We start from the raw sequence: 23,714 nt of genomic DNA, 5'->3' as shown, positions 1-23,714 counted from the left end.
TGTGTGTGTGTGTGTGTGTGTGTGTGTGTGTGTGTGTGTGTGTGTGTGTGTGTGTGTGTGTGTATATATATAAACATATATTTTTGTAAAAATAAAGAGACAGCTTAACTGGTAGGTGCATATTAATACCTTAACAATGCATGCTCTTAAAGAACTAATAGAAATAGAAACCTTTCCAAGGAATAATTAAGACACATGATTGTCTCTTAAAAAAGTTCTAGTTAATAAGCAATTGTAACCCTAAAAGTAAAATTTTTGTTTTTTAAATATACTTTTACTAAACATTTTTCTTCCAAAAACATGTCAGAAATTTACATTGAATAATAAGCTAATATAAATTTTTCGTGTAATTTAAATCCCGACCCCCACATGAAAAAATCACAACAGAAAAAATAATAAATGAAATTTGTATAAATTGTAGGTGCACATTTCTGGTTGTTCATTTTATTTTATTTTATTTTATTTTATTACTTTGTAGAATTTCACATTTAAAAAAAAAAAAAAAAACGTAAATGAAAATGTGAAACGTATCATTATGAAGACAAAAGCTTTTTTTAAAAAATAGATGTTTTTTTTTATTATTATTATCGGGGGAAGTGATTTAACAAATTGGTTTTACCACATATTTATTCACAGTTTATTGTTTTTCAAATCAGGACATGTGATGTAACTAACATGCAGGAACCTTGTGACATAATGGTTTATTATTTTAAAGCAAGGCAATGTTGGTTGTACAATGTCGTGTGGTGTGACTTCCCCAAAACTTGATAATTATTCAATAATAACAATAATAAGAATAAGAATAATAAGAATAATAATTGTATTATTGTGATAAATTCCAAAAGTTTCAAGAGCGATTTCGATTTAAAATGTGTTTCATTACATATGAAAGAAACATGAATACAAACTAGAGCTGCACATTATATCGTTTCAGGACCGATATAGCAATGTCAAATCTGCAATATTTACATCACCGGATCTGCAATGTTGAGTTGGTCACCACAGTTCAAAACATGTGATTTGTGGATACATTTAAAGCAGATTTAAACCAAAAATTTATCAAATTTGAAGCTTAGCAAAGATTAATTGTATTGAATTATTTATACAAAATAACTATAGTGTTACTTTACATACGACTGTAGAATTTCTGTACCTCAATACTGTTAGATTCCACAGAAAACCATTAAACATAGTTTGTTTTATTTGTATCCTTCATTGTTTTATCTATGCTTCTAATTTGTTTATGCTTTTTTGTGCACATACTGCTCTCGAAAATAATCCTCACTAATCTAAAATGTTGAAATCTTTTTCAAATAGACTTACCTTGGGAAATTATATTCATACTGCAATCTATATCTCAGACAAACAAAATATCACAGTGTCAGGTTTTTCAATATCATGCAGCCCAACAAGTGATATTCCTAAAAAGAGGCTCGGTTTTTTCTCATGCTCACTCATTTGTCATTAACCCACATATTAACCAAACTCCTCCAGGTCTGTTGTGGTTTATAGAAGGTAATGATTAGCGTGAATAAGCTTAGTGTGTGTTTGTCAGGTTCTCCGTCTGCGCCGCTCGCCCTGTCCTGGGAGTACGAGAGCTCAGAGGGAGGAGTGTCTCTGCGCTGGAGGCCTCCTGCAGATATGGGCGGTCGAACTGATGTCTGGTACGGCGTGGTTTGCCGAATCTGTCCCTCTGCCACCAGCACACCACCAAGCATGTGCTCATGGTGCGGAGAAACGGTCACATATTCCCCTTCTCAGAATGGCCTGAAGCAGACAAGAGTCACCCTCAAAAACCTGCTCACTAGGGTCACCTACCTCATACAGGTACTAAAAGATTACAACTGCTTAGGTCCTCACAATATGATGATGTAAAGGACAATTGTTTTATTTTCATATAAAATTCTTACGTTTACAGTATATCATATGAACAAAATAATGTCTATTGCTTTATATAATGCTCTATCGTTTATTTAGTGCCGTCACGAAATACATTGTTTACAGTAATACTTATTCATGATTTATATGAGCACAATGTTACATCCCATTATGGGATGTAAAGAGAAAAACTAAGAACGGCATCGTGAAAACAATGCAATCTAAAAAGTATAGTGCTTACATTTTGCACTGTATTTAGCGATGTGTTTTATTTGGACCTGCAGTCAGTAGGTTTTATGTTTTATTAATATTTGTTTTGTATTTCTAAATTTTTAATTAAACATTTGCACTTAAGTACTAAATAAAGTGAGAAATAGTGCATATGAATGAGTACATTTCTGAGTAAATACTTTAATATGTAAAAAGAATTGTCCTTTACATGTGCTTGATATATATATATATATATATATATATATATATATATATATATATATATATATATATATATATATATATATATATATACATATATATATATATATACATATATATATATATATATATATATATATATATATATATATATATATATATATATATATATGCAGTTGAAGTCAGAATTATTAGCCCCCTTCAAATTTTTTTCTTCTTTTTTAAATATATTCCAAATGGTGTTTAACAGAGCAAGGAAATTTTCACAGTATGTCTGATAATATTTTTTCTTCTGGAGAAAAGTCTTATTTGTTTTATTTCGGCTAGAATAAAAGCAGTTTTTAATTTTTAAAACACAATTACAAAATTATTAGCCCCTTTAAGCTATATTTTTTCTCGATAACCTACAGAACAAACCCTTTTTAAACAATAACTTGCCTAATTACCCTAACCTGCCTAGTTAACCTAATTAACCTAGTTAGCCTTTAAATGTCACTTTAAGCTGTACAGAAGTGTCTTGAAAAATATCTAGTCAAATATTATTTACTGTCATCATGGTACAGAGAAAATAAATCCATTATTAGAAATTAATTATTAAAACTACTATGTTTAGAAATGTGTTGAAAAAAAAATCTTCTCTCCGTTAAAAAGAAATTGGAGAAAAATAAACAAGCGGTCTAATAATTCAGGGGGGCTAATAATTCTGACTTCAACTGTATATATATATATAATCTATTAGTTGGTTGAATTTACAGAAATGGTACTAAATCATGACACATCGTTATCAGAATATGAGACTTTTGTCATACCACCCAGCCCTAACAGCATGTGTTTTCGGTGATCTGAGAAGAGGTGACAGCTTAACAAGAAAGCTTAAAAATTATTAGCTGATATGAGCATCTATGCTATCAAAGCCAGCTGACCTAATGAGTTTTTGACTACAGTTGAAGTCAAAATTATTAATTCCCCTGAATTATTAGCTTCCCTATTTATTTTTTCCCCAATTTCTGTTTAACTGAGAGCAGATTTTCTCAACGCATTTGGGAACATAATAGTTTTAATAACTCATCTCTAATGACTGATTTATTTTATCTTTGCCATGATGACAGTACAAAATTGTTGACTAGGTATTTTTTAAGACACTTCTATACAGATTAAAGTGACATTTAAAGGCTTAACAAGGTTAATTAGTTTGACAAGGCAGGTTAGGGTAATTAGGCAAGTTATTGTACAACAATGGTTTGTTTTGTAGACTATCAAAACATATATAGCTTAAAGGGGCTAATTATTTTGACCTTAAAATGGTATTTAAAAAAATAAAAAATGCTTTTATTCTAGTTGAAATTAAACAAATAAGACTTTCTCCAGAAGAAAAAATAATATCAGACATACTGTGAAAATGTCCTTGCTCTGAATATCATCTGGGAAATATTTAAAAAAAGAAAAGATTCAAAGGTGGGCTAAAAAATCTGACTTCAACTGTACCTCTGGAATTGGTTAAATTTAAACAATATCCAAATGTTTTACACACTATTCACATCAGATTGAAGAAAATGCATATTAATAATATTAGAATATTTGTTGGATAGCCAGACAGATTTACAGCCAAAATCTTGAAGTTTGGATTAATTAATTTATTAATTTATTATTTATTTATTAAAATTTTTAAAAAGTTGCTTTTTTATCATTATTTATTTATTTACTTTAGTTTATTGTATTTTAATTTTATTTATATATTTTAATTTATTGAATTACTTTTATTTATTTATTTATTTATCTATTTGTTTATTTATTAATTTTATTCATATATTGATTTTTATTTAATTATTAATTTTTATTTATTTTTTTATTATTATTGTTATTATTTGTTTGTTTGTTTTTTGTTTTAGTTAATACTTAAGTTGCAATAAGGTTCCTTAAGTTAATGTTAATTTATTTATTTATCTTTGTCAATGTTAGCTAAAAAAGTATGCTAACTCACAGTGTGTTAACCAATGTTAACAATAGTTAAACTTAATAATGCATTAATAAATGTTGATTTACTATGATTAATAAATGCTATACAAGTACTGTTCATCATTAGTTCATGTTAGTAAATACATTACCTAATGAAAAAATATTGTAAAGTGTGACTTATTTTTACTTCAGTTTAGTTATAAATAAATAAATAAGCAAACAAACAAATAAATAAATAAATGAACTACAATCTTTTAAAAGTAACATTTAGAGAAACTGACCTATAAACCCAAACCAACCCTGAGAGATATTTACAGAAGTAAACAGTGTAAGAAAAAGCCCATCTCATCTATATTTGCCACATACAGCCCACAATGTCCATTGTAATGCCGTAATGTGACTTATGTGCATGGAAAAGCATAACTGCAATATGAGCTGTGTATGATTTCACAGGTTCAAGCAATGAACGAAGTGTCAGCGCTGAGCCCTTTTCCACCTCAGTTCGCCAGCATTAACTTCACCACCAGCCAATCAGGTGAGAGGAAAGCACACATCCGCAGTATCTGTGTGTGTGCACCACTGTTTGCTCAGTGTATCAATGTCTTTCTGCTGTCTGTCTCCTGCCATCGGTATGTCTAGACGTCGTCCTCCATTCCTCTCTTTGTTTTTCCTCTACTCGCACTCAGCCCTCTCCATTAGTCTCTCTTTCTCTGTTCATACATTTTCATCGTCTGCTATGTGGACCCAGGTGGCTTTGGGTCACGATATGCTGTCATCTCATATAATGGTCAAGAAAGCAGCAAGAGAGACACAAAGAGATGAAAACGAAGGGAGGATAATACGAGTGGCAGGCTACAGAAACTTTGGAAACAAACGACGCGTTTCTCATCCTCTTTTTTTCTTGATTTTTGTTTTTTATTCAGCTCAGATTGATTCTGCAGAGCTGTATATGACCAGTGTGCATAACCTGATGGTTATTTGACTGGATAGTCCATCCAAAAAATAAATGATTAATTTACTTACTTACAGTAAGTTTTGTTTCATTAGAACAAGATTTTAGCTGAAACCTTTGTCCTAGGTGATTAAAAAAAGTGAATGAACGACACATTGCGAGTCAAGAAAACTCTTCAGACAAAACTAAATAATTACTTGTGGCTCTTGGTGATACATTGAGATCTTATCCAGTGTTTTGTACTCTGAGAGAGTATTCACATGAACACTCGAACAGACACAGTTACACGAAATTGAGAGAGATTCACACGAAATTGAAGCTTATTTGTGTGAATAATATATATATATATATATATATATATATATATATATATATATATATATATATATACGCAATACAATACAATGCCGCAAACTCACAGAATAAGCTTCAAACTTGTCTCCCACAAAATTTTGAAATATTTAACTTGGGCAGAAAATGTGTGTTCTGTCTAGAGCAGGGGTGCCCAAACTTGTTCTTATATAGGGCCAAAAATCAAACTTGATTGAGGACTGTGGGCAGGAGTTAAATATACCCGTACATGTGCTCATTTGTTTGACTATAGTTTGACAATATTTTAAAAATAAGTAAAAAAAATAAATAAATAAAAGTTGTTTAAAGCATATTACATGATTAACTTATTATAGTAAAAACATAAACAACCCCACTAATAACACAAAGGAGCTCAATACTGAATACACTAGTCGAGGTGCTCCTGCCTTTGCCTTTATTTGCTCACCGATCTCTGATCTCTATCAAGTGACAGTATTCACATTTTAAATGTGAAAATGAAATAAAACACTTAATTTTAGTTGGCTTTTTTTTGTAACTTCTTGATAAAACAAAGAAACAAAAGGGTGTACATTAAATTCGAAATAATAAACTCTGTCAGAGGCATTCGCTAAACCAACTCCCCATCATTCTCGCTCTCTTTTCAGACAGGATGAAGGGCCAAACCAAAGGTTACCATGGGCCAACTCTGGCCCGCGGGCTCTACTTTGGGCACCTTTGATCTAGAGCGAGTGATGTGGTGCTCCTCTTTTGGTGTGAACCCAGCATTATAAAGAAAGTAGATGTTGTTTTATATTGTATATGGATTATCTCCCATAATGCATGTTTGTTTTTTAAAGACCCGCTGTTCCTAAATAGCAGTGTTTCACATTAGCCTTAAACAGTATCAATTTAAATGTCCCATCTGTCATTCATCAGCAGCTCAAAAGGATTTGTTCTACTATAGATCTACTTTTTAAATGTGATCTGAATGGTAATGACTGAATGGTAAGGCCTGATGGTTGTTGCACCACAAAGCATAAGAATATCCGGACTAGGCATGGGCCAGAATAAGTTTCTGACAGAATAATAACCTTGAATAAAAAAATCATGGTTTCACTGTATCAAGGTATCTTGATTACTGCTCTAATGTAAGTTTTTTTTTTAATGTCTTAGTAAAAGACAACAACTTTTTCCCCCATTGAAAACAATATATTTCATTTTAGGAAACATTTAGAATATTTTGGAACAGTAAAAATGTCAGGATAAATAATTTAAATAAATCATTGACTTCTGCTGTCGTTGTTAGTTTCAAAAGCACAGATTTCTTTTCAAAATATGAAAAAAAACTTTACGTATAGCAAAGGAATGGTACAACATAACTTTTGCAGTTTTAATACTTTGACTTTTCCAAAATGCGGTAAACCTTGAAAACGTTTATCGTCTCATGCTTAATCCGAACACAGCCACTGAACACCTTTAAACAGAAATTTGCAAAGATTGTCAGAGTTGTTCTGATTGGTCCACTGCTTTGGAACCGACAGTGATGAGCACCACTGTGTGTGAAAGTTGAAGTTCTTTAAGACCATCTAAAAAAAATCATATGTCGATCATGTGTGCGCCACTGCAAAAGATACAAGACCAACCGCCTAGATCTCTTAATCAAACATCAAATGAGACAATCACAAAAAAATTGAAATTCAGTCACTGTTCACTAAACAACTATAGTAACTTTAATGAGAATCAACATATATTAATTCATACAGTGAACAAAAGGCGTAATGAAATTTGCGGTTATGTTGGGATGTTTATTAAGGCACTGATTAGGCACTGAAACTACTGGAGTTTTGCTCAGGGCAACTAGAAGTATAGGATTGGCTCTACATGCAGATTTTCCAGCCTCTAAAGTGGACATATTATGCAACAATAACTTTAAACACAGTTGTGTGACAACAATTTGTGAATATAACCCGCCTCTAATGGTAAAAATTTATTCATTTTTTTTTTATGATCACACTTGATAAAAAAACTCTGCAGAAATTTTTTTTATTGAAATTCTCTTTTTGTACATGTCATTAGAGGGGGAAAACCCCACCCATTAGTGACAATCTCACTCCCATTAGCATAGGACGTTATAGTCATCTTTTTAAATCTGCCACTATGCTAACACATAGGCATTTGTGGTTCTGCCCTCTTATGAAAAGAGCACAAACAGAAAAAAACAGTCACCAATACAGCACAATTAGGATCAAAGCCTTAAAGGAGCAGTTTATAAAACATTATTTGTAGGGGATCTTGAGCTGAAACTTCACATACATATTCTAGGGACATCAGAAATGTATTGGAAAGAGGGGCATAATCGATTCCCTTTAATGTCTGCACCTACTTCAGCCATAAACCTACCCCTCACTGAAAGCATGTGCACAATGTCCTCTATATATAATGTATCTGACTGAGCAAACTATAACGAGGACATCTTGGAGTTGTGGAGGCTTTCATATTTTATGACCTCGCTGTTATAAGTCAGCGAGTGGGGTTGCTAAATCAATGAATTTATTAATATATCAAATGAATTAGGTTATGAATAAATTTGAAGTAAACTAATGAAAATGGTTGCTTTACTGAAAATGATGATGAAAAATAATATTACTGCCATCATGCCGACAGCATATCTTTTTGACATCTCGCATGATTTAATGGGATCTTGATAACTTCAGCTTACGTTCCTGCTACAAGATATGCCCCTTTCAAGTAACTCCTCTCTGTTGCAGTCTGCAAACAGGCACTATTAGATTTTTTCACCTGATGCCTCCAACTACGACATGTCAAAAACTATGGATGCTAGATTAACGACAAAAACAATCGGACGATTGAGCTTTACACTGTTACACAAGGTTTACATTTGGAAGATTTGTATTATTTTCTCATTTAAAACCTCCTTGTGAATTTTATAACTCTGAATCTGCGTCTCATTTCAGAGGCTGCTATTGTCATCCAGAAGTCGCATTTTCAGTTGCGCCTGCATATTTTGAGGCAGCCTTCATTACTCAAATGAAACACATTGTGTTTCCTGTCGAGCTAGAGTGGTGAAATGTAAACAGTGGCAACATAGGCATATTCTGAAAACGTCCCTCTACATTTTTGTTTATCGCGAATTATGTAGCCAGAAGTATGTATGTCTATTTCGTCTTTGAAACGAATGCTATGAAGCAATATGACACTTGTCCTTTTTTACCAGTTGACCACTTTCCTCCGTACGGGCAGCTTTCCAGCTGTTATCAGTTTGTCCAGTTAGCTCGCCATGTATGTCAGCAGACTTAAGACAGAGAAGAGTTCACTACAACGACAGGGTTCGAGTGAATATTGGTTCCAGAAAGCGGGTGAGATGAAAACAGAAGCCTAAAAATAAAAAAGTAAATAACAGGCAGATCATGTGGTAAAATCTGAAAACGTTGTAAAAATCAGGCGAGGGCTTTTCTTTTTCTGGATTGACTGTCGGTCGGGTTTAGGGAAACAGGTGGGCAGGTCAATCTGTGATTTTGAAAACACTATTGTTTGAGTTTAAGGGAGGATGGTGGGTCAGCCTCTGGTGGATTTAAGTGAGAACAGCAGGTGTGAATGGCACTCGCAAGAGAAATTTGAAATCTTAAAAAGCATGCACAGCGGCCTCAGGTGGATTCGCGAAAACAAAAGCTGCAAAAGCAGTAGTTCCTGGGACATATTTGCCACTCACCATAAATGTATAGTGGTAGGTTTTCCGAATGAGCCTGGGTTGGGTAGTGAGCAGGTTATAGAGACCAAAACAAATGGCTCGTTTCCACTGACTGGTACAGTATGGTATGGTTCAGGTCGGTACGGGTCACCTTTATCAGGCTTGCGTTTCCACTATAAAGGGTACCCTTTTGGTGGGCGTGGTGTAAGACAGAAAGTTTCAGTCACATCATTCTCGCTCAAGGAAATGTCTACAGTAAAGCTGCACAGGTCGTTCACATATCATATTAAAAGCACTTCTCACAAAACAGATGCTTTACACACATAAATACTTCTGTATAAATGTTTATTACTAACTTTTCTATAAACAGGAGTTGATTATAACTGCAGATAAATGACAGTGCAAAATAGCCTACTATAACGTCTGTAATTATATAAAATAAATAAATAAATGAACATACATGAACACATACAGCCCCTTACAGTCTCCAATATGTTACCAACTACAGAAAAAGTACACACATCATACATTTCGTGCTTAATTAGGTTCAAAACAACAAAAAATATAGCCTACAGTCAGTGAAAACCTCTCATCTGTGTCTGTAATCTTCAGCAGCACATGTCATGTAGTCTCTGTTACAGAGTCATTCCATCATTCCCAGTTCATATTAGTCCAAAAGGTGATAATAATAATTAAAACAAGGTAGTTTGTTCACGTTTGCTGAAGAAATAACGTGCTCCGATTTTTATTTATTTTTTTTTTTTTCGCGCTCCACTCTCGCGTTTGTCCTTTTCTTTCTGAGTATGTCATTCTCGCGTTTGTCAGCTTCTCACGGGATCGGGTTTCCAAAGCACGTCAATAATCAAGCGCACGTTATTATTATCAGTTCAAGAAGTTTGTTATTTCAGATATAGACGTGCGGCGAGCGCAAGAAAGAAAGCTAAACCGCTCGCACGTCAGACTGGCTCGTAAAAAAAACTGCGAGGCACAGGATAGATTCTGCTCTACTCCATGGCTGTGTGGCTGTTCATCAGGACGATGATATATGAATATATAATTCCGCTGTAATCTCTCGCTGTGTATTTCAAAAATTTGTTTACATTCTAGCTTGTTGTAATGAATGACAGATCTCTTATCTCTGTAAACCAATAGCGTTCAGCTGCGCGTCTAGCTCCGCCTTTTGGTACCCTTTCTTGTGTTTGGGACCCTTAAAAAAAGGGTCCCAAAAAAGTAGTACAGTACGGTTTGGTTCGGTACGCCTTTTGACAGTGAAAACGGCCATATAAGCGTACCAAACCAAACCGTACCGTACCGTACCACTCAGTGGAAACGGGCCAAAAGACAGACATTCTGACAAGAAACGCACATTTTAAAAGGAGAATAACTAACTTCAGCATTATTTGTAGGATGACAAATGTTCAGTTTGCCTGTTTCTTACTTCCAATGATGTTTTTTATGGTTTAGAAGAGTTAAAAACTTGCAGTAACTTTAATGTTTAACTTAAGGTCATCTTTTATGTGGCCTGAGGCTGAATAAATTTATTATTTTTTACCTTTTGTGTGTGTGTGTGTGTGTGTGTGTGTGTGTGTGAACTGTGTCTGTAAGCCTGATCTGCTGTTGATTGAGTCACCTCTCTGTGTGTTTCCACATGACTGACCCACAGACGGAGATCAGGGTCGATACTGAGGGTCGGGGGGAGAATGCTTAACTCATGACCTCATTAACATGGATGAGGCTTCAGCAATGACTAACTAACCGTCAAACGCGCAACAAAGCGCGATGGGAACAGTTCATTTAGACCTACTTGTGAATCCACGTGTGTCTTATCGCTATTACAATTATGAAAGGTTTATAATGAGAAAAGCATTGGCTGTCTGAAGCGATAGAAAAGTAGGCTGCTGATAAAGAAGCGTTGAGCCCCCGTGTGGACATTTTAATGATGACATGTTTGTGTGTCAGTGCCTTCGGAGGTCCCGATGCTGCACCAGCTGAGCCGAGTTCAGGACTCCATCACCCTGTCCTGGCCTCAGCCCGACCGACCCAACGGAGACATCCTGGAGTACCAGCTGCGATACTATGATAAGGTCAATAATACTGCTGCTGCTGAGGGAAAACGGGCTTCTTTGATGGATAAAAAGATCCAAAGATCTGCATTCATCTGAACTAAAGAACTTTACTAACATTATACACTCCCATTTTGTATTTGTTTATTTATTGGGGTAAATTAATTCTCGGTCCCACTTTATATTAAGTGTCCTTAACTACTTTGTACTTACATCAAAAAAATAAATACAACGTACTTACTGTGTTTATAATGTATTTGAGAACACTTGTGGTACTTTTGAGTTGGAATAGAGGTTGGGTTATGGACAGGTTTGGTGGCATGGGTAGGTTTAAGGGTGGGTTAAGGTGTAAGGGATGGTCAACAGTGTATTTACAAATGTAATTACAAAAGTTATTTACAGATGTAATTACATACATGTATTTTATCAAGCATAAGTACACAGTAAATACATGTATTTACACAATAAGTACATTGTAACAATCTATTAAATCCTGTGTAAGTACATATTAGTTAAGGACACTTAATATAAAGTGGGACCTAATTCTCAAATGTAATACTTTATTTACCATGGTTGCTTTAAATTGAACCAAAAATGAGAATAAAGACATTTATAATCTCACAAAAAGACCAATTCTGTTCTTCTGAACTTTCTATTCATCAGAAAACCTGCCAAATATTGTCAACACAATAATAATAAATGTATTTTGAGCAGCAAATCAGCATATTAGAATGAATTTTGAAGGATGTGAGAGGAATTAGGATGCTAAAATTGGTGTAGTTACAGTATTTACCAATACATAGCCTATCTATATAGGATAGCCTATTACATAAACATATATGTAGTAAGTAGATATATTAGAGTGAATTGTGAAGGATCATGTGACTGGAATTATGATGCTAAAATTGGTATACTGTATATACTGTAGTTACTATTCTGTCTTTATATCTGTAGTTACTACATATTGGTTTATGTAATAGCCTATCCTAGTAATTAGGCTCTCCTTATGTGCTCAGCGCTCTGAGCATCTACATACAGTAAATGTATATGTAGTAGGAGTATATAAAAGGCATCAGATTGTTGAGTAACTGCTGCAGTCATTTTAAATATGCCTTCATATCAGTCTGCAATGTGGTATCATGACATAGGCTCATATGTATTGTGTGTTTGTTTATGTTTGTGTGTGTATCAGGGGTCTGATGAAGACAGTGCTCTGAGCATGTACAGTGAAACAAACACAGTGACAGTCACAGGTTTGATTCCCGGCTCCATCTACGCCTTCCAGATCCGCGCTCGTAATGAAAGAGGCTTCGGGCCCTACAGCCACACCATCTACTTCAGCACACTCGCATCTGGTACTACAACAACACAATACACCACCTGTCCTTCTAGATTGCATTAACTAGCATATTCAGATGAATATAAGTGATGATGGTCTCTTCTGGGTTTAAACAGAGGAGGTCTTGACCTTAGGGGGTCATTACTGATTCTGCTTTTCAGAGTTAATTAAGTCATCTTTTTTTTTTTCAGTGTTTTATGTAATAAGAAATGCTATTTATTTTCACTATTGCTTCAGTACCAAATGCTGTTTAGTAGACAAATGGGTTATCCTTATGTGCCTTTTCCTGCTATTTCTACTCCTATTTTTTTGTCAGAATTGTTACGAGTCTATCAATTAAAGTACTAGTTTCATAAACAATTAACAGCTAATTTAATTACAGGCTCGTTTTATCCATTAAATTTATTTAAATTGACAGTAACTGCTTGTACAACGTTATCTATTTAAAAACATATTGTTTAAAATGTTCTATTTATGACAAAATCCATTCATTAAAATTCATTCCTGAATTAAACATTTATACAAATATATATGAAACAAAATCTTACACACACACACACACACACACACACACACTAATGTATGCATGTAAGGTTTGTTTTTAATATTAATGAACTTTTATGAAATTTAAAAAATTATTTTATTAGAATTCATAACATTTATTATTAAAATGTAACATTTTTTGTAATCATAGTAACAAATTCATACAAAATAATAATATTTTTTTGTATTTTATTATTTAATGCTGAAATAACACTGGAAATGACAGATAAATTGTAACAAAATTACTTTAAAAACTATCATTTCTTTTTGCAATATTATTGTTTTGTTTTTAAAGTATTTGTAATTACTCTGTGAATGTAATGAAATATTTTTGTTATTTAATCTGATGTATTTATTCCCTTTTATAGAAGGACAGTCAAAGCAGATTCAGAATCGTCTGCCTCTTATGATTGGATCAGTAATGGGCGGAGCTGCATTTCTATTGGTTGTGATCGCCATCATCATTGTGTTTGTGTTCCGAAGGTATGAACATTGAAACTCTCCACATCAGATATTAATCATATATATAATATGTTAATCAGATATTAAAGGGATAGTTCACACAAAAACTCTGTCATCGTTTACCCTCCCTACCATAGATTGCTCCAAATGTTTTAAACATTCTTTCTTCTGTTGAACACAAGATTAAATATTATAATCCAGTGTTTCTCAACCATGTTCCTGGAGGACAACCAGCTCTGCATATTTTACATGTCTCTTTAGGCAAACACACAAGATTCAGATCATCAGCTCATTAGCAGAGACTGAAAGAGCTGTAATGGGTGTAACAGACAAAGGAGACGTCCAAAACATGCAGTGTTGGTGGTCCTCCAGGAACGTGATTGACTGTTAGAAACAATGTTTGAAACCCGTAACCATTGACTTTTGTAGTATTTGCTTTTCTTACTATGAATGTCAAGGGTTACTGGTTTCAAACACTCTTTATAATATCTTCTTTACTGTTCAACAGAAGGTAGAAACAAATAAAGGTTTGAAACCACTTCAAGGTGAGCTAATAGTGAATACATTTAAATTGTGCGTAAACTAACCCTTTAAGCAATATATAAACATACACAACATCATACGAATTAGTGTGTCTTTTTCCACTAGTAAAAGGAGAGAAAGCCCTTACAGTGACCGACTGCAGCGATACATCAGCAACAGAGGTGAGAGCCTTCATGAGTGCATATGTGTTTTGTGTTCTCCTAAATACGCAGAATTTATATGAATGCAGGGAAACTAAATAGTTCATATATATGATTTGTAGCTTGTTTCCATAAAATATTAGGCATTTTCAACCATTTATTATAAGAAACAGAATATATTTATATAAATATACAGTTAAAATTTTTCTTCAATTTCTGTTTAACAGAGAGAAGATTTTTTCAACACATTTCTAAACATATTAGTTTTAATAACTCATTTCTAATAACTGACTTATTTTATCTTTGCCATGATGACAGTCAATAATATTTGACTAGATATGTTTCTAGACACTTCTATACTGCTTAAAGTGACATTTAAAGGCTTAACAAGGTTAATTGGATTAACTAAGCAGGTGAGGGTAATTAGGCAAGTTATTGTATAATGGTTTGTTTTAGACTATCGAAAAAATATAGCTGAAAGGGGCTAATGATTTTGTCATTAAAATGTTTTTTAAAAAATTAAAAACTGCTTTTGTTCTATCCAAAATAAAACAAATAAGACTTTCTCTAGAAGAAAAAATATTATCAGACATACTGGTGAAAGTGTCCTTGCTCTGTTAAACATCATTTGGGAAATATGAAAAAAATAATAATAATAATTAATTAAAGGGGGGCTTATAATTCTGACTTCAACTGTATATATAGGGTTGGCTCAGTAGTTAGCACTGTCGCCTTACAGCAACAAGGTTGCTAGTTTAAGTTCCTGCCGGGCAAGTTGACATTTCTGTGGAGTTTGCATGTTCTTCCTGTGTTCGCATGAGTTTCCTTTGGGTGCTCCACTTTACCCCAGAATCCACGCACTCTAAAGTAAATTAGGTAAGGTAAATTGCTGTAGTGTATGTATGTGAATAAGTGTGTATGGGTTTCCCGCTACATAAAACATATGGCGGAGAAGTTGGCGGTTCATTCCGCTGTGATGACCCCTGATAAATAAGGGACTACCCAGAAGAAAAATGAATGAATAAATATATTTAGATGATATACATTATGCATTTACATAAAGATTTTTTAATTATAATATTTTATTGCTTGTAATATTTACTATTAACATATGTTTATATATTTAAAAGAGTAAAAATGACTCAAAATTGTTTTTAAAAAAGCTACTTAAAATATTATTTGCATTCATTATAATAGATTTTAATGTATTGATTAATGCTGGAAAAACAGTGGACATTTTTCAAAGAGGGCTGTGTATTATGCAACCTTGTTTGTGCCAGTAAAATAAAAGTAAGAAATAAAAAAGTTATATTTTGTGTTGCAATTTTATTTTTGTCTCATAATTCTAAAAAAAAATAAACGTCAGATTTGTATTTAGAATTGCAAGAAATAAAGTCAAAATTGGGAGAAAGTGCACTCAAAAATTATGTTTGCTGTTTGTTTAAACTACTTATTTAAAATGAGCTGAAATTACTCAATTCTTGGGGTTTGTTTTGGGAAAAACTTATTTGTTTTATGTTCAATCCACCTTAATGTATTCATTCATTTTCCTTTGGCTTAGTCCTTTTATTTATTAGGGGTCACTACAGTGGAATGAACCGACAACTTATGTTTTACACAGCAGATGCCCTTCCGGCTGCAACACAAAACTGGGAAACACCCATACACACTAATTCACACACAAACACTCACTATGACCAATTTAGTTTATTCAATTCATCTATACCACATGTCTTTGGACTGTGGGGGACACCGGAACACCCGGAGGAAACTCACACGAACACTGGGAGAACATGCAAACTCCACACAGAAATGCCAACGGACCCAGTTGGGACTCAAACCAGTGATGTTCTTCGTCTGAGGTGACAGTGCAAACCACTGAGCCATCGTGTCGCTCCACACTTAAAATTGTAAAAGCTAATAAGTAAACTTACAGACTTATCATTTACAGAAAAACATTGCAATTCTGAGTAAAAACGTGTGAATTATGAGATATAAACAATTGAAGAAATAATAAAGATATTCTATTATTATTATTATTATTATTAAAGATATTTTATCCATATAGTTTTAATCACAATTATCCAAAAATGTGTTTCTATCTATATTATCTCATAATAACCTTTGTGAGATAAAACTGGCAATGAGCTTATTTTTTATCCCATGGCAGAGACATGCTTCCATAACGTTCAGGCTACCTTATAATTACCACTACTATGTAATAAGTGCGTTTCAGTAATGTCTTCTGTCTACACCACAATAAGGAGGAGCTGGCGACAGTTTTGATATTTTAACACAGATGCTGAAAGTGCCGTGTCAGGAGTTTTTCTGTTTGCAGGGCTGTCTGTGGTGCAAATTTTTGTGGTATTACTACAGTTTGAGCAGCGCCTTTAAAACCTGTCATTAGATGATCTCTGCAGAGGAACCGTAACCGGGATGTTGTTATTTATTCAGGTGGAGTGAAATATTACGTGGACCCCTCCACTTATGAAGACCCCAGTGAAGCAGTCAAAGAATTTGCACGAGAAATTGACCCAGCTCATCTGAAGATCGAGGAGGTCATCGGTGCTGGTTAGTACTCTGTTAATGTTTGATATGAGATAACAGTAGCCATTAACTTTGATGGAGCAAACATTACAACTACATAATCAGCTGTCTTCGTTAATCTTGCCTTGTTTACTGTTGATTACTAGGTGACCAATACTACAGTCATCCACTTTAATAACTTGATGGAATGCACCTAATTCACATTTGAGATTTTTTTTGTTATTTTTGATTCTTTGCAAACTTTGACAAGATTCATGTTAGATTTAAAACCCGGTCACACTTTATATTAAGTGGCCTTAACTAACATATATTTGCACAGGAATTAATAGTTTGTTACAATGTACTTATTGTGTAAATACATGTATTTACTGTGTACTTATGCTTGATTAAATACATGTATGTAATTACATCTGTGATTAACTTTTGTAATTACATTTGTATATACACTGTTGACCGTCCCTTACAACTTAACCCACCCTTAAACCTACTCATGGCACCAAACCTGTCCATAACCCAACCTCTATCCTAACTCAAAAGCACCACAAGTGTTCTCAAATACATTATAAACACAGTAAGTACATTGTATTTATTTTTTGATGTAAGTACATAGTAGTTAAGGACACTTAATATAAAGTGGGATCTGAAACCCACTTAAAACTGAAAATTCTGTCATCATGTACTCGTTTGTTACTTCGTTTTTCACAGACCCGTTTGACTGACTTTCTTTTTTTTTGATCACAAAAGAAGATATTTTGAAGAATTTTGGAAACCGGTAACCATTGGCTTTTATAGTATTTGCTTTTCCTGCTATGTAAGTCAATGGTTACGTTCAAGCTTTTTTAATGTATATTCTGTTATATGCAACATAATACAAAAAACTTATAAAGACTCATAACCACTTGATGGTGAGCAAATATGAGCAAATTAGCTCTTTTTGGGTGAACTGTCCCTTTAAGAGAAACTGCAGGCTAAACACTGCATGTTTTTGTTTTTTCAGTGACAGTTTAAAGATTTTGGGGCATTGCAGCATTATCTATCTGTCTATCTATCTATACTGTATATATATATATATATATATATATATATATATATATATATATATATATATATATATATATATATATATATTCATTCCTTCATTTTCTTGTCAGCTTAGTCCCTTTATTAATCCGGGGTCGCCACAGCGGAATGAACCGCCAACTTATCCAGCAAGTTTTTACGCAGCGGATGCCCTTCCAGCCACAACCTATCTCTGGGAAACATCCACATAGACTCATACACACACTACGGACAATTTAGCCTACCCAATTCATCTGTACCGCATGTCTTTGGATTGTGGGGGAAACCGGAGCACCCGGAGGAAACCCACGCAAACGCAGGGAGAACTTGCAAACTCCTCACAGAAATGCCAATTGAGCCGAGGCTCAAACCAGCGACCTTCTTGCTGTGAGGCGAACGTGCTACCCACTCCACCACTGCGTCGCCCATATATATATATATATATATATATATATATATATTTTTTTTTTTTTTTTTTTTTTTTTCCTTGTGTCTGGTTAAAGTAGCTTACATATTTTTAAAGTCAATTTCCTCTGAAATAATTCTTTTAATTTTTAAAATATATATTACTAATTTTATACTTCAGCAGCACTTACACCAGACTCCACAGTATTCATAATGATATATATTTTTCATATCTATATTCTATCTAAGTATTGATATCTACTATATACATTCATTCATTTTCTTGTCGGCTTAGTCCCTTTATTATTCTGAGGTCGCCACAGCTGAATGAACTGCCAACTTTTCCAGCACTTGTTCTTCACAGCGGATACCCTTCCAGCAGCAACCCATCACTGGGAAACATCCATACACACCCATTCACTCACATACACTGCAGACAATTTAGCTATAACAGACAATTCACCTATACCAAATGTTTTTGGACTTGTGGGGGAAACCGGAGCACCCAAAGGAAACCTACACGAACCCAGGAAAAACAAACTCCACACAGAAATGCCAACTGACCCAGCCAAGGATCGAACCAGTGACCTTCTTGCTGTGAGGAGATTGTGCTACCCACTGCGCCACCATGCTGCCTTTCTATGTACAATTCAAATCTAAATTTTGAAAGTTTTTACAGCGGGATCTGTTCATAATATGCCTTCTTGTATGCATCGTTTTATTCTAAACTTTTTTTCTGACTGTTTACCGTATTTTATGAATTATCTGATAAAACATGATAAAAAGAGATTCCCAAAACCTCCTTTGTTATAAAAGAACTTTGAATGCATATTTTAGTGCATATTTTTATGCCTCATCTGCATGTTTAAAACTAATCTTTTAGAAAAGTTTGCGATTTTTCAATCAACTGGGAAAAGGTGGCGAAAACTGGTAGTTAACGTTTTGGTCTGTTTTCCTTAAGTGTTGCCTTAAAGTCCATGTGAAATCAACATTTGCAATGTTTTTTATTTTTTTGCTAGCATTGTAAACAATTAATCAGTGCAAATTAATCTACCTTTTTTTAAAAGTTTGTTTAGATAATGTCCAAAGTCTGACCATTTGCATCAGCATTTGGAATGGTGGTGTTTCTTTGTTAGTTGATGACTTCATCTACAATGTTCCTAAACTTGGCCATTTGCTCAACAAACGTGCTGCAATTTAAGAAAACGCATGCAATTACAAAAAACACCAGCAAATTGAGAATAGGTCTTTATCCGTTTAACAGCACACATGCAGCAAATCCTCACAACGCAAAAAAAAAAAATGCATCACAACACTTTTGAATAGCACAGAACACAACCAAATTGTTTCAAGGGGACCCTAAAATGTGACTGACCCAGCTATTTACGTTATGGTTATTTAGGCTAATAAAATACAAAAGACAAGGTTTCTTTAATGTGTATTCTTTGTGAGGATACATGTGCTGTCAAACGGATGAAGAGCTTTTCTTAATGTATGTTGCATGTTCTTAATGTATGTTGCATGTGTTTAATGCTTAGCTCTCTCGACCACCGTCAAATTTTCCATTTTAACTGGAAGTACATCAACATCACTTAAAGTAAAAGTCTCAGCAACTTTTGGTTGACTTGGAATTTAATGTAAGTGTGTCTGTGTGTTTCAGCTCAGTTTGGGGAGGTATCGAGGGGTCGCTACAGGCCGATCGGCCGAAGGGAGGCTCTGGTGGCGGTGAAGACTCTGCGATGGGGAGTGACAGAGCGAGAGAAGAACGTGTTTCTCAGTGAAGCAGGAGTCCTGGGCCAGTTTGATCATCCCAATGTGCTAAAACTAGAAGGGGTAATCACGCGCACCCCTCCTGAGCGCATCATCACAGAGTTCATGGAGAACGGCCCTCTCGACGCCTTCCTCAGGGTAAGAAAAAAGATCTTACATTCACTATTTTTTATTATAAGCTTATAGTTGTGTGAGAATATAATAAAATGTTTGTATTTGGTTTGATATTGCCATGAGAAACAGATGGTGCTTATGATTCCAAATAATATTATAATGTATTATTTCAAATATGACCAGATGGAAGGGAGTTTATTTGTTTATATATTGTCCACCTCTATGCCTCTCTTGGGTTAATAAAAATAAATAAACTCAATGTTTTTTTATTTTATTTTTTGTTTTTTTATACTTTTTTAAATTTAAAATCAATTATTATAATAGTTATATTTATATATTTTTAAAATGACAAGATGAAAGTACCTTTAGATGCCTTTCTAAGGGCAAGAAAAATCTCAAATTAAGTTTAATATTTTTATAATAAATATAGAAAAAACTATATAACTTTTTTAATGGCAAGAAGAAATTCCCCACAGATGCTTTTCTTAGTGTTAGAAAATATGTTAAAATGTCTTTTAATTTACATAAATTAAATACAACAGAGGCTTTTTACATTAGAGGAAATACATTAAAGAAAAGAACATATTTTTGATGATATAAATATCAAGTTTTATATTATATACAATATTATAATTGTATGTTTACAATATGAGATGAAACTTAAATTAAATAGTCTCAAAGCTTATGAATAGGTCCCCCTTGTGTGCTTTTTTCAGGGTAAGAATAAATTACATGAAAGAAGAAATTATATAAAATAATAATATTACTTATATATAAAATATGTATAAATATATATTTATAATATAAGATTGTTGTTATGATTTTATTAAAAATGACAAGATTTACTTTAAGTGAAATGTACTGAAATGGCATCATATTTGTAAATATTTGTCATATTGTGTCTAGGAAAATGAGGATCAGTTCAGCGTGCTGCAGCTGGTAGGGATGGTGAGAGGTGTCGGGGCTGGAATGCGTTACCTGTCAGAGAGGAACTTTGTCCATCGGGATCTTGCGGCGCGAAACGTTCTAGTCAATTCAAACCTGGTCTGTAAAGTGTCTGACTTCGGCCTGTCACGACTGATGAGGGGCCTGGACCACAATATGCCTACCTACACTGCTTCACTGGTGCGTTATGAATAAACATACACAAAATGCTGTTCAGGATGTGTGGAAATCATTGTGATGTTTGTTTAACTCTGCTTATTAATGAGAGAGATACAATATCACATTTAAAGAATCAGTAAGACATCAATTATTCCGATATATCACATAGAATAAAATTGGCTGACTTTTTTTCCTCTTTGAATCAAACGTAGTAAGAAATCAGTGTAATGTGTTTTGATTTTTGTGTGTTTGATGTGTGTGATTCAAGGGCAGTAAGATCCCAGTGCGCTGGACGGCTCCTGAAGCTTTCCAGCACCGCAAATTCAGCTCCGCCAGTGACGTCTGGAGCTTCGGGATACTCATGTGGGAGGTCATGTCTTATGGAGAACGTCCGTACTGGGACATGAGCAACCAAGAGGTGAGCTTTACAAATTTCACAGGCATTTTTGCATCCCATGCTTTCACAAATCCACCAGATGTACACTAGAGAGAGCTGTTGGACACCTGCCTAAATACAGTGTTTACTTGTGTGTATATGGGGATGACATTAGTATTACAAGGTGACTTAAGATGACATTTCCCATGTCACGGTTTCTCAAAAGGCTTATAAAAAAGGATGAATTACAAGCCTTGCATAAATTATAAAAGGCAAAGATGGGAATTAATTTTTTGAGTGAGTAAATATGCCCAAAGATTCCTGTAAAGGTTAGGGCAAGGTGGGAAGATAGAAAATACAGTTTTCCAGCATAATAACCATTACACCTATAAAATGTTCCCACAATTCACAAAAACAACTGTGTGTGTTTGTGTGCATCTTGTATTCCTTACATTATGGAGACCAAATGTCCCCACAAGTATAGAAATACTAGTAAGTTTTGCCTGGTGGAGACATTTTTTAGTCCAAAACTTTGGAAAACGGCTCACAAATCAAACAGAATAAAGTATTAAAATGTAAACATACAGATTATTTTCTGTAAAGGTTGGATTTAGAGGTAGGTTTAAGAGGAGAGGATAGAATATACGCTTTGTAGGGTGAGTGTGAGGTCGTAGGTGTGTGTTTCAGGTGCTTTTTTTTAACATGTGGAGACGTTTATATCCCTATTTTTATCACTAATAAATGTAAAAAAGGGATATTTTTTTACGTACCATTTGTACAGTATAAAAAAATATTGATGTCTATGGAAAGTGCTCAGAAAACTTGGAAACCTCACCGCACTGTGTGTGCAATTGACTGCTTTGGATTAAAGTTTACAGCAGCATTAGTGTAAGAGTGTGACATTAAGCAGATTTTGGTGTATTTTTAAAGAAGTCATTTTCATGACCTCAATCACTGTGTTCAAATAAATAGTAAAACATTGCAGGTCTGTATTTTTTTAGCTGCTTTGAAGTATTTTGCCCTTTTTTAGTTTTCTTTATACGGATTTGAAAGAATTATTCGGTTTAAGAGCTCCAAGATGTGAACTTAGCCAACCTGCACTCAAACTTTGCAGCAAAAACACGTTTGAACTTGAAGCATTATGAACAACACAGTCCAAATGTCAACTATTCAGCCACTTTAATAAGTACAGCTTTATAGTGTTGGATTGAACCGCTTTTGCTTTTACACTACATTTATTTTTGTAACATAACAAAGGCGTACAATTGGCATGAATGAAGGGGCTGTGTCCCCACCAGCATCTACCAATTACTGAAATGTCCCTTCCATTTATTTAATCGACTTGAAAGTAAGTTACTAAATTCTTAGTAACCTACTTGTTCACGAAGAGTCAAGATTTTTACAATAATTCATCATAATACTATTAACTTAGACTGTGCAATTAATGAAAATTCAGTTTGGATCCTACACTCATACCAATCTCCACCTCAAAGCCAGATTGCAGTAAAATCATGTAAACTGACTGTCTTAGCATATAACATGATTCATTAATTGTAATATTAAGTGTTTATTTTATATTATTAAGTACTTAATTCATCTTTTAAATGGATTAAAAACAATTTGCGCAATGCGCTCTAGGGATGTTTGTCCCCACCAATGTTGAGAGTGAATCTATGCTCTTGTAGCATACTCAACAATGTTCAACAATGTGAAAACATTCCTCCAATTTTGCCTGCATTCTGACATTATTAGGGCTGTTGCGATTAATTGTCTCTAAGAAATAATTGTTGTTATGCAATTAATTGTCTGTTTTGGGGCATTGGATAGGTTTTAACTACAGTGGTTCAAACTGTAGTTCTGCTGAAAAGTTATCAGTATGATGGTCAAAAAAACTGTACAAGTCAAACCATCCTTCGGCAAACTTATACCAAAAACTGAAATAAGGGCAGCATTAATAGCTAAAAATGTGGGAGAGCGTTGCTATTACGTGATTAAATTGTATTGTAATAT

General features: G+C 33.9%; 1 protein-coding gene across 5 annotated transcripts in view; it reads left to right on the top strand.

Annotated features, from left to right (window-relative positions):
* The window catches only part of ephb6 (eph receptor B6), a 158,348-nt gene that overhangs the window by 121,231 nt on the left and 13,403 nt on the right, over positions 1 to 23,714 (top strand). For all 5 annotated transcript variants that reach the window (XR_015511128.1, XR_015511129.1, XM_087286753.1 and 2 more), the window contains 10 exons: positions 1,556 to 1,827; positions 4,720 to 4,801; positions 11,199 to 11,323; positions 12,495 to 12,657; positions 13,553 to 13,667; positions 14,295 to 14,350; positions 16,784 to 16,900; positions 20,001 to 20,248; positions 21,131 to 21,349; positions 21,597 to 21,746. Coding sequence is in view for 3 of the 5 variants with exons in the window: in XM_087286753.1 (XP_087142879.1) it covers positions 1,556 to 1,827; positions 4,720 to 4,801; positions 11,199 to 11,323; positions 12,495 to 12,657; positions 13,553 to 13,667; positions 14,295 to 14,350; positions 16,784 to 16,900; positions 20,001 to 20,248; positions 21,131 to 21,349; positions 21,597 to 21,746 (1,547 nt within the window). In the remaining 2 variants the exon portion in view is untranslated. The remainder of the gene's footprint in view (positions 1 to 1,555; positions 1,828 to 4,719; positions 4,802 to 11,198; positions 11,324 to 12,494; positions 12,658 to 13,552; positions 13,668 to 14,294; positions 14,351 to 16,783; positions 16,901 to 20,000; positions 20,249 to 21,130; positions 21,350 to 21,596; positions 21,747 to 23,714) is intronic.

Source organism: Danio rerio, chromosome 16 (genome assembly GCF_052040795.2).
Source record: "Danio rerio strain M-AB ecotype USA chromosome 16, GRCz13ab, whole genome shotgun sequence".
Classification (NCBI taxonomy): Eukaryota; Metazoa; Chordata; class Actinopteri; order Cypriniformes; family Danionidae; genus Danio; species Danio rerio.
The sequence above is the reverse complement of the archived record's forward strand: the minus strand, read 5'-3'. Positions and strand labels throughout refer to the sequence as shown.